The 12,117-nt window shown below is 47.6% G+C and overlaps 2 protein-coding genes across 5 annotated transcripts in view; one reads left to right on the forward strand and one right to left on the reverse strand.

Annotated features, from left to right (window-relative positions):
- Positions 1-848: 848 nt before the first annotated feature.
- On the reverse strand, positions 849-10,717 carry NCDN (neurochondrin). Of its 4 annotated transcripts, none has more exons than XM_030218436.1 (7): positions 10,688-10,717; positions 7,370-7,509; positions 5,773-6,771; positions 5,229-5,470; positions 3,738-3,947; positions 3,238-3,380; positions 849-1,720 (listed from the first exon to the last, which is right to left on the reverse strand). In XM_030218436.1, exons 2-7 carry the CDS (start codon positions 7,493-7,495, stop codon positions 1,272-1,274), a joined length of 2,169 nt encoding a protein of 722 aa, XP_030074296.1. In that variant the 5' UTR covers positions 7,496-7,509; positions 10,688-10,717; the 3' UTR covers positions 849-1,271. The 4 variants fall into 4 exon arrangements, with proteins under 4 accessions (XP_030074296.1, XP_030074297.1, XP_030074295.1 ...); XM_030218437.1 differs by lacking the exon at positions 10,688-10,717 and adding an exon at positions 10,561-10,666; XM_030218435.1 differs by lacking the exon at positions 10,688-10,717 and adding an exon at positions 10,550-10,666.
- A 252-nt stretch (positions 10,718-10,969) lies between these two features.
- Positions 10,970-12,117, forward strand: part of KIAA0319L (KIAA0319 like) — a 67,939-nt gene continuing 66,791 nt past the window's right edge. The window contains exon 1 of the mRNA XM_030218430.1: positions 10,970-11,145. The gene's annotated coding sequence lies outside the window, so the exon portion shown is untranslated. The remainder of the gene's footprint in view (positions 11,146-12,117) is intronic.

Here is a 12,117-nt window from a genome sequence, read left to right on the forward strand (position 1 = left end):
ATAAATACATAAACTGCCTCCAGTTTCCTAATGCACCTACCGTGTCATTCATAAACTGTGTGAGTCAGAACATGGCACAGGTTCAGAAAGCCTCCTGCATTTGACTGTTTGGAGGGGGTGAGGGGCGACCTCTGCATCTTCATCTTATTCACCCAGAACAGACCATTCCACAGCCCTATCTCCCAACACTTGAAAAACTATTTTCCTAAAACACTGCACGTAAAGACATGATGCTGAAAGCAGCAGCAGCAGCAAAACCTGTTCCAGGACTTCAATGAACAACAGTCACAAACTAGTTTTGTGATCAAGTAAGAGTTTATTAAACAAAATAACTGAAGAAGCACTAGAAATAAAAATTTAAAAAAAGTCCTTTGCTAGTGCACCTCCTGCTTTCTATTGCAGAGACCCTTCCACATAGCTCTGCCATTGCCCCTCATTCCTGCCTTTTAGCACCCTCTGCTTTTCTTACTTGAACAGAATCTTTCCTTTTCTTGGTACAAAGCTCACCTTTCTCAGATGTAAGATACAAAGACCTGTGTGTGACGTTCTCAGTACTGGAATATCAGGGGTGTTGCAGGGCAGGAATCTCAGTAGTTGGAGGAAGTGGTGCAGGACACATCTGTGTGTGTGTGTGAGGGGGGGGGGGGCTCAAGGTGAGAAATGTGTGTGGGAATGAAAGCATCTCAGTCTGAAACAGCAAGAGGTTCAGGGCAGGAATGAGGTCTACTGGCAGGGGTGGGGGATCATGCAGGAATGAGATACATTAGCAGATCGGTGTGTGTAGTTGGGGGCAGGCTAGGCCTGAAGTACATTGGTAGATCTGTGGAGTTATTACCTGAACAAATCCCGACAGTACAATCTCTCACTTTATTAAGAAAAAAATGTACAATACAAGTCACTTTACTGTAGAAAGGCCTAACAGATGAGACATTGTGCACCAGCTAGCCCAGTGTTTCTCAAGTCGGTCCTGGTTTTCAGGATATCCAAAATGAATATGCATGACATTTATTTGCATATACTGCCTCCAGGGATACTCCAGGACCGACTTGGGAAACACTGAACTAGCCCTCGATTCTCAGAATGGATTGCTCAGACTTAGCAGGTTCATTCTCAGCTTCACTTTGAAGATAAAAATAAAATTCAGCTCAAAGCAGAACGTTTTTCCAGAAGAAGCGACCTGACTGCTGCCTTTCTTCCCTTGACATGTGTCCACTGCTACGAGCTGGAACTCACATCTGAATACTAAATGTCCTTGTGTCAGAGGAGTGACCTCAACACCTCTTAGACTCCTCACACAGACACTGCTCCAGGGCTGCCATCCCGTACAAGTTGGCTTTTTCTGCCCCACCCTGGGACAGAATGAGTTCTTTGCATGCTGGGCTCTTCTCCGCTTGCTCCTTAAGGATGCCCTGGAATGCACTGACAAGTTCAAGATCAACTGAAGTTGGACAAACAGACCCAAGGAGCTCCAAGACGTCCTGTATCCAGCGGCTGTCTAAGACTTCTTGAGGTAACCAGGTCAGAAGAGGCACACAGCTTGCAAACGCCTGCATCCCCAGAAACCACAGCTCTGACATATCGCCCCAGGCAGCTTTGTACGAGCCAGAAACAGCAATGGTGAGCTTATCTGAACCACGGTTCATTTCACTGACGTGGGCACGACGCAGAAAGAGGATGGAAGCTCTAAAAAATTCCTTCATCACAGCAGCATCTCCAAGATCTAAGAAAGAAAATACCCACAACAGCAAAAAACAGAGGTTAATGTTGTATGCGGTGGACAGTAAGTAGGGCTCTAAACAGAAAGGACACCTCTCTGGGACCTGTTTGCTAAGTTGTGCTGGCGGTTCAACAAGGGAATTAATGTTAATTAGCGTTATATTAATTCCAGCATTAAGGAAGTGTGGAATGGGCGGGGACTGTGCCTTACAGTTAATGCAGAAGTAGTTACTGTGGTAATTAAATTTTCTCAGCATTAACTGTATGACAAAATGTTGGAGACATCCCCAACAGTTCATGCAGAGGTTCTGCAGTTACCACAACACGTTACTTTTGTCAAACCTTTCCGCAATTTAGTAAACAGAAGCCTTAGATGAGGTAGTGTGTTCGGGAAAACAGCTGATGGACAAACCTTGGACTTAGAGGAGTTTGAAAAAGCCTGTCTCCACAATGGAACTACAGTCCAGGCTTCCAACCCACAAAATAACATTATAAAAACCAAAGCAGAAGTGTCAGCCAATTAGAATGCAGACTGAGCTGATGCACCATCTCTTATCCTACGTGTAAAGTGCTCCCGGACCGGACGAAGGAGAATGCATTGTTCCAAGGAGGAAATAAGACCTCCTGGGGGTTGCAGTTTCCTGATACCTGGAGAGCTCGGATGGAAGATCAGCTTTCAGTGGGAAACAAGTAGAGAGGTGTGGTAGCCGTGTTAGTCCACTCTTAAAGGTTATCAATAGAAATCAAACAAAATAAAAGATGGAAAAGAAAATAAGATGAATCCTTTTTTATTGGACATAACTTAATACATTTCTTGATTAGCTTTCGAAGGTTGCCCTTCCGATCTGAGGAAGAAGGGCAACCTTCGAAAGCTAATCAAGAAATGTATTAAGTTATGTCCAATAAAAAAGGTATCATCTTATTTTCTTTTTCATGTTTTATTTTGTTTGATTTCTATTGATAACCTAGTGGGAAACAAGAAACCTGATTAATGATTCAGCCACTAGAGCAAAGGGGGGGGGGGGGGGGGGGGGGGGGGGGGAATCTAGAGTCCTCAGATTTCCACAACGAATATGTACAAGATCTATTTGCAAAGGGAAATGGGACTTGATATACTGCCTTTCTGAGGTCTTTTTTTGCAACTACATTCAAAGCAGTTTACATGTATTCAGGTACTTATTTTGTACCAGGGGCAATGGAGGGTTAAGTGACTTGCCCAGAGTCACAAGGAGCTGTAGTGGGAATGGAACTCAGTTCCCCAGGATCAAAGTCCACTGCACTAACCACTAGGCTACTCCTCCACTCCATGCAAGCAGTACATGCAAATAAATCTCATGCATATTCATTGTGGAAATCTTGAAAACCTGACTGGGTTGTGGCCCTCAAGGACCATGGTTGCCCACTTCTGAACTTAAAAGTTCCATTTAAATAGACAAGCCAGTAAGAGAAAGCCGTTGGCTTCAGAACTATCTGGATGAGAGGTGATGATCTAGAAATAGCATCAGGGCAGCTAAGGTATACCTTGCGAGCTGGCAAGCAGCCTGGCCATCATTAAGCCCAGTGTGGCTACATTAGCTGCTAGGACAAGATGCTCCTTCTTCTGCAGAAGTGTCGGAAGGGACGTCAGCAGTAGAGTCATCAGAGAAGAGAAGCAATGCTCCTGTCTAGAGACAAAGAAATCAATCAAGCAAGATCCATGAACTGCTTGTACAGTGGTTTATACAATCCTGGCCAGATCACAGGGGCGAATGGGGTCAGATTGGCCTTCCAGCAGCTGCAGTTCCGGCTGTAAAATCACTATCACCTCACAGCCCATTCAGAAGAAGCAGGACATCGCAACTTGCTGGTAAACTGACTTAGGAAGTTTCAGCAACTACAACCTGCAGGAGTGGGAGGCCAGAATCATAGAAAAGAGATATTAGTTTATCAGCAACTTAGACATTTTAGGCAACTCCTCCCTGGAGGTAGGGGGCAGACAGAAGACGCTCCCTTCAAGCTCTAATGTTCTATGATCTGCTCACCTGACTAGGTCTGGTGCTGTCACGACCAGGTTCAGAAAAATCCCACAGGCAGTCTGCAGGCTGACCTCCTCACTGCTGTGTTCATCTGAAGCAAAAGTGTCCCACAGATGCTGGAAGTACTCAAGAAGCAGGGCAGGGGCACCTTCTGCAATCAGAATCCTCCGCGGCCTCTCCTCAGCTGTCAAGTGACACAGAGCAGGTAGTAAAAACCTGTCAGAAAAAGATGCAAGGATGCATATAATGGAAATTGGTCAGATAGTCACAACTCTGCCTCTCCTCCCCCTAATTAATCTTTCAAATGTCATGTTTTCATAGTCACAAAATGAGAGAAGGGCTACAGGCACCAAGTGTATAGACAAAATTGAAATAAATTCATCCAGCAGGACCCCAAAAATCTCCCTCCATGATTACCGTGAGAAAGTTTTTGAGTCCCTGCTCCTGATCTGAACTGTGTTTAAAGGGCTGTGATGAAGTTGGGCTAAGAGGTCCATCACTGTTAGTAGGTGTATCATAAGTATTGCCATACTGGGACAGACCAAAAGTCCATCAAGCCCAGCATCCTGTTTCCAACAGTGGCCAATCCAGGTCACAAATACCTGGCAAGATCCCCCCACAAAAAGTACAAAACACTTTATGCTGCTTATCCCAGAAATAGAGGATTTTCCCCAAGTCCAATTTAATAATGGTCTATGGACTTATCCTTTAGGAAGCCGTCCCAACCTTTTTTAAACTCTGCTAAGCTAACCACCTTTATTTACCACATTTTCTGGCAATGAATTCCAGAGTTGAATTACACGTTGAGTTAAGAAAACATTTCTCCGATTCATTTTAAATTTACTACTTTGTAACTTCATCGCATGCCACCTAGTCCTAGTATTTTTGGAAAGCGTAAACAGACGCTTCACGACTACCTGTTCCACTCCACTCATTATTTTATAGACCTCTATCATATCTCCCCCTCAGCCATCTTTTCTCCAAGCTGAAGAGCCCCAGCCGCTTTAGCCTTTCCTCATAGGGGATAAGAAGAATTAAGAGCCAGAATGCAAAAGAGCTTGGTTACCTAGCACTGGGAATGTACTGGAGAGAGAGGAAGAACGGCAATGGGAACTGACACACCGGATGGCTGGCTTGGCTGATAGGTCTAGAAAAGGGAGCCAAGAATCAAACACAGCCCAGGCTTTCAAGTACCACAACTGGGAGAGTCCAGCTGGTGGATTTTTGGGTATGAGGTGGGAAGCAGTATCCTCTCCCGTGATGTTGGAAGGAATCGTTGTGGCCCACAGCTGACACCTAGTGACCGGACTTGGGTGCCATGTTTGCAGAGTTCCCGGCTCAGGACTGACCAGACTCAGAAAGCTCAAGAGATATGAAACAAGGGAAAAATGCCCAAGAAACTGTGAATGAGGGCTTATAGCACCAGATAGGATCGAGCTGGAACTACAAAAATGACAAGCTAGCTTGGTTTACTTTTAAGAAACTTAAATCGTGTACCTGAGAGCATCTCCAGGCCACAGTGAGCCCCAAGAGCTGCTGCAGAGTGCCAGCTCTGCCACCTGGCGAGGGAGATCCCGGCATGCAGCTCCCAACTGGAAACGGGTCCGTGAATACTGGATGAGAAATGGTAACAGCTCACAGACTTCCTCTTTGAGTGCAGAAGTTTCCTCCGCTAGCCAAGCGCTGAGGATTCGCACTGAAGCAAAAATAAAAGGATCCTCCATCCTCTGCCACCCCACCTAAAGAAAAGAGGAAAAAAAAAAAAGAACAGAATGAGAGCAGGTTGCTGATGTACTGAGAAAGCCGCAACTGAGATCCCCACAGAAATGAGGGGGCTGGAGACACAGAGGGTTGGCTGGCTCCTTCACCTGAATTAATGGACAACTAAAATAGATTCCTTCCCTCTAAAAACTAATAGGACACCTAAGGGAGTAAAGCCCTTGACAGATGGGCCCAAATAAGCATCCCTGCTGACACTGTCAGGATTAGAGACCTGGAATTGGCCTGCAGTAACTCAGTGTCTGCCTCTTGCTCCCTTTACCTGGTTCAGATAGTACATAATGGCCCCACAGGCCTCCTGCAGGATGGCTATCAACTGGAGTTTCTGGGCTTCCGTTAGCAGGGACTCTTCCCTGGTGCACTCCTGGATCCCAAGTTCCATGGCAGCATAGCACGCAGTGATCAGATTCTGCCTGGAATCCGCATAGCCGGGGTCAGGCTCTTCCAGGCACAGCCGCACCTCCACACAGGCCAGATTCACCAGCAGCGCCAGAAACTTGCTGTTCTTCAGTCTGCTCTCTGCCAGGATCCAGTCAGCATTGTAGTCACTGACAAGGCAGCCAGCAAGCTGCAAGGCAGGGTTCCGCCGAGACTCGTCCAGTTTGCTGCTTAAAATGCGTGCCAGTCCTTGGTAAATGCTCCTCTGACACTCCACACCCCAGGAGGATTCCATCAGGAGTGGTGACGGAGGCAGGAAGCGAGGTAAGATCTCACACAGCTTAAATTTACTCATGTCTTCTGCCTTCTGGAAGTCCCTGCTGAGCCTGCTCAGTACCTTCACTAAATCAGACTTGCACTTTTTCCAGCACTTAGCGCCAGCTGTGGTTAACAATCTTGCAAGAAGGTCTAGGGCTTGATGCCAGCCATAGCTGTGGTGCAGGTAGACCCTGCTCAGACATGGCAATGTTCCGTTAGACACCATCTGTGTGGGACCTTTCGATGTAGCCAGAATGCCATTCAGACACTGGTAGGCATCATCAATCATGGAAGTCAGTGGCACATCGTTAGCCTCACAATCGGAAACAATGGTTTCATTAAGTAATTGGATCTTGTTAAGGACTTGAGGGTGACCCGCTAAGTCAGGATCGGTGCAAAAACAAGCCAGCAAGGTCAAACCAAGGGAGCGATAAACGTGCTGTGAGCAACCAGTTGGGGTCTCTTGAGAAACAAGGAGCCGGTGTGGAAATGTGAAGCCAACCGCATTGAAGATTCTACGTCGAGTTTTAGCATCAATATCACTGGCTCGAACTGTCTTTGTTACCTGTAAAGGAATACATTATAAGTGGCGAAAGATGTAGACATGAGAAACCTGCTAAAAGACAGAACAGTTCATCAACATATTCCTTTTGCACTGGCAACAAATTTCAGGTACGTATTCTCTCCACAGGGTGCCAGACCAAGTGTTTGCTTGTCAAGGTTACTCTCCTGGAGATGACAAGTAGCCTGTGAGAGAAGTAGCAAAAGAAGTCTTCTAAACTAAGTATACTTTTAACAAAATTGACTCACAACCCACATGGCCAATGCTAGATTGGGGTCTAGTGGATACAGCTCTAATTGAGCACTATTTGAGAACTATACAGACCCTTGCTGGTATATAGCTCAAAGCGGTGTACAAATTTAAAAGTAAAACATATAACACAGAAAAAGAACTGAACATAAATAAAAATACAAGACCATGACACATGAACTTAAAAACCCTAGCTTATTTTTGATACGGCTGGTTAAAAGAAGATAAATACATGACTGTATACATTGTATTAATCTCCACATGCAAAGACTGTTTTGTGCAAAATAAATGCAACACTGTGTACGTTTCTAGCCCCGAGACACACTGGTAAAAGATGATCTAGGATTCTTACCAGCAAAAGAGCAGCAAATTGTTCACTGTCATTTTTGGCATCATGCAGAACCTCAAGGCATCGCTCCAGTGTCTGGTTCCTGGCACTCTCCTGAGCATCAGGTGCAGGTTCAGAATTGGACGCCATGATATGTGCCCAAACTAAATAAAAGAAGTGAATTGAGACAGAATCTGTACCTCCAGGGATATTGTAATTCACTTATGATCATACATGCAACCACCCAAAGGCCTTGCAAACCAACAGCAACCCCTCCTGTTCATGGGATTTTTCTTCTTCCCAAGGACCTCTGCATAACAATCTGCCTCCTCAGCACCATCCAATCCTCCCATATAAGTACCCTCCCACCAGACTCGCCCACACCAATCATCCTCCCCTCTCATGGAGTTCTGATCCACTTATCCCTCCACCACACGAATAGGTAAAGCTGAGCCCAACAACATTATCTGGCAGGTGCTGTATACAGCTCTTGCATCCTTTCTCTTTAAGGAGATCCAGATACTCCAGAGGGATAAGCCCTCATTTTTTGACCACCATGTTAGGTGTTTTGGATGCACATCACACTGTACATGTTACCACAGTAGTAAAAGAGAAAAGCACAACAGCAGAATTTCTAACACTAGTTAGTGTCAGTACTAAGAAAATATTCTGGTCTATGGTTATATATAAACATTTAGGTGGTTTCCAGATCAATTTGTTAGATTTCAATGGATTCTTAAGTGAACAGATGTTCACATAACCTCTATATCAGTGGTTCTCAGACCAGCATTGGAGACACACCTACCCAGTCAAGTTTTAGAATACTCAGAACGAAAATGCAAGAGCTAGATTTGAAGATGTGAATAAACATGTGGCACGAGCAGTAGATGTTGTGTATCTAGATTTTCAGACAGCTTTGACAAAGTATCTCATGGGAGACTCCTGAGGAAGTGTAAAAGTCAGATGATACAAGGCAATGTTGTATTATTTATTTATTGGGATTTATTAACTGCCTTTATGAGAGTCACCCAAGGCGGTGTTATGGATTGAGATCTGGTTAAAAGATAGAAAAGAGAGTATGGCTAAATGGTCAATATTCTCAAAGGTAAATAAAAGGGTTCCCCAGTGATCGGTGCTTGTTAACATATTTATAAATGACCTGAAAACAGGAACAACAGGAAAAATGTAAAGACCTTTTTATTTAGGAAATAGCAGCTATCATAATTCTTTGTTTAACAGTCTTTTTGCTAACCACTTTGAACCTTTTTTGGGAGTTGGCAGAATATAAGCGTCAACATGACCAATATACTGATGACACAGAGGGGTCCCCAACCCCCGCCAGCCGAAGCCTTCTTCTGCGCGGTCTCCGGCACAGCCGTGTTCGCTGCCTGCCCCCTGCTCTTCTTTCTTCTTGCTCCTCTTGTGCACACTGACGCTCAGCGGTCTCCGGCATAGGCGCATTCGCTGCCTGTCCCCTGCTCTTCTTTCTTCTTGCTCCTCTTGTGCACACTGACGCTCAGCGGTCTCCGGCGTAGGCGCATTCGCTGCCTGTCCCCTGCTCTTCTTTCTTCTTGCTCCTCTTGTGCACACTGACGCTCAGCGGTCTCCGGCATAGGCGCATTCGCTGCCTGTCCCCTGCTCTTCTTTCTTCTTGCTCCTCTTGTGCACACTGCCGCTCAGCGGTCTCCGGCATAGGCGCATTCGCTGCCTGTCCCCTGCTCTTCTTTCTTGCTCCTCTTGTGCACACTGACGCTCAGCGGTCTCCGGCATAGGCGCATTCGCTGCCTGTCCCCTGCTCTTCTTTCTTCTTGCTCCTCTTGTGCACACTGACGCTCAGCGGTCTCCGGCGTAGGCGCATTCGCTGCCTGTCCCCTGCTCTTCTTTCTTCTTGCTCCTCTTGTGCACACTGACGCTCAGCGGTCTCCGGCATAGGCGCATTCGCTGCCTGTCCCCTGCTCTTCTTTCTTCTTGCTCCTCTTGTGCACACTGACGCTCAGCGGTCTCCGGCATAGGCGCATTCGCTGCCTGTCCCCTGCTCTTCTTTCTTGCTCCTCTTGTGCACACTGACGCTCAGCGGTCTCCGGCATAGGCGCATTCGCTGCCTGTCCCCTGCTCTTCTTTCTTGCTCCTCTTGTGCACACTGACGCTCAGCGGTCTCCGGCATAGGCGCATTCGCTGCCTGTCCCCTGCTCTTCTTTCTTCTTGCTCCTCTTGTGCACACTGACGCTCAGCGGTCTCCGGCGTAGGCGCATTCGCTGCCTGTCCCCTGCTCTTCTTTCTTCTTGCTCCTCTTGTGCACACTGACGCTCAGCGGTCTCCGGCATAGGCGCATTCGCTGCCTGTCCCCTGCTCTTCTTTCTTCTTGCTCCTCTTGTGCACACTGACGCTCAGCGGTCTCCGGCATAGGCGCATTCGCTGCCTGTCCCCTGCTCTTCTTTCTTGCTCCTCTTGTGCACACTGACGCTCAGCGGTCTCCGGCATAGGCGCATTCGCTGCCTGTCCCCTGCTCTTCTTTCTTCTTGCTCCTCTTGTGCACACTGACGCTCAGCGGTCTCCGGCGTAGGCGCATTCGCTGCCTGTCCCCTGCTCTTCTTTCTTCTTGCTCCTCTTGTGCACACTGACGCTCAGCGGTCTCCGGCATAGGCGCATTCGCTGCCTGTCCCCTGCTCTTCTTTCTTCTTGCTCCTCTTGTGCACACTGACGCTCAGCGGTCTCCGGCATAGGCGCATTCGCTGCCTGTCCCCTGCTCTTCTTTCTTGCTCCTCTTGTGCACACTGACGCTCAGCGGTCTCCGGCATAGGCGCATTCGCTGCCTGTCCCCTGCTCTTCTTTCTTGCTCCTCTTGTGCACACTGACGCTCAGCGGTCTCCGGCATAGGCGCATTCGCTGCCTGTCCCCTGCTCTTCTTTCTTCTTGCTCCTCCTGTGGACGCTCATGCTCAGCGCTCTCCGGCGCAGCCGCGTTCACATCCTACCCCCCTGCAGGGGGGGGGGGGCAGGCAGCGAACACGGCTGCGCCGGAGAGCGCGCTGAAGAAGGATTCGGCTGAGGGGGGTTGGGGACTCCTGCCAGCAAAGGTATTTGTTTGTGGGGGGGGCGGTACTCAAAATGTGCCCCCATCCTCGGGCTCTGGCCCCCTCCCACCTTGAGGTCTGGTCCCAATGAGGCCCCTCTACAGCAACCCCAGAACAAGCAGACCTTTTACCCCAGCAGCACCTCCAACCCCGTCAGCTGCCGGACACAAAGATTTTAGCTGCCATTCCGCACTCGCACGGGATCCTTTCCCCCTTTCCAATCCAGACACACATCCGCCATCTACCCCGGAAAATGCTCCCGTGCGCACCTTGTACTTCCGGTTCAGAACCCCGCCCCCTTTTTCTCTCTCTCTCTCCTGGATCCCGAGTCAGCCGGTCTCAGCTGCAGCTCCAGCGGTTTTGTTTTGTTTTAATCTCTTTATACCGAGAAAGCGGCCTCTCCCGCATCTCCTTCTCCAGACCGGAAACTCTCCTCAGGCTCGGGTTGCGCTTCCGGGGGGCACGAGGCGGCTCAGGTTGAGTTTCCGGGGGCGTGGTTAGTCCTTCCGGCGGGGGAGGGGGAGGAGCTCTGGGCGGCTGAGGGACGGATGTGTGGTGGAGAGAAGAAGAAGAGATCACTCTGGGGAGGGGGAGGGAGGGTCAGTCACACGGGTAAGAGGAGCGATACCGGGGTCGGGACTAATGTGAAAAGAGGATTAAGAAACTTGGGAGCGGTGGGACCACTTGTGCCCCAGCCAGTGACGCTGCTGCTGCTGCTCGGAGGCAGGTACAAGGATTAAAGGGATTAAGGGAAGGAGCGTTTTGACACCTGTTCTTTTTTTTCATTTATAGAAATATTTTATTACATTTTTATAACAGGGGTAGGAAATACAAATTACAAGAAACAATCAGGTAATCACACCAAAGAATATCAGTGGACAGGTAACAGAGGGAGGAAAAGGAGGAGGGTAGGGGGGGGGGGGGGGGGGGGGGGAAGCAATTTGTGAATGCATTCAAAGCAAAACCTGCAATTTACACTCCAGTACTATGAAGAACTCTTGTTGAAAGAAAGATAGGTTGTTAAAGGCAGCCACACTTTAATCAACATAGAAGGAATTTTGAACTTTTGAGGGCTAAACATAGCTCCAATTTGTGGATCTGTAAGACAGAATGCCACCAAAAGTGAGAATTAAGCAAGAGCCCTTGATAGTGCTCGAGTGTAAATTGCAGGTTTTGCTTTGAATGCATTCACAAATTGCTTCCCCCCCCCCCCCCCCCCCCCCCCCCACCCTCCTCCTTTTCCTCCCTCTGTTACCCGTCCACTGATATTCTTTGGTGTGATTACCTGATTGTTTCTTGTACTTTGTATTTCCTACCCCTGTTATAAAAATGTAATAAAATATTTCTATAAATGAAAAAAAATATTTATATATGAAGAACTCTTGTTGAAAGAAAGATAGATTGTTAAAGGCAGCCACACTTTATCAACATATAAGGGATTTCGAACTTTGAGGGCTAAAGATAGCTCCAATTTGTGGATCTGTAAGACAGAATGCCACCAAAAGTGAGAATTAAGAAAGGAGTTATCCTTCCAATTTGTTAAAAACCATTTTGAAGCCTGCAGCAATTAACGTATCATATATAAAGGTGTTAAGGGAAGGAGTGTTGTTGACACTGGTTCTGGTTCTCTGTCCTGAGGGAAAGGCCAGGGTCCTCAACCCCATTACCCTTGGACACTTTTAATTCTTACGTGTCTAGA

The sequence above is a fragment of the Microcaecilia unicolor genome, chromosome 11 (genome assembly GCF_901765095.1).
Source record: "Microcaecilia unicolor chromosome 11, aMicUni1.1, whole genome shotgun sequence".
Taxonomy (NCBI): domain Eukaryota; kingdom Metazoa; phylum Chordata; class Amphibia; order Gymnophiona; family Siphonopidae; genus Microcaecilia; species Microcaecilia unicolor.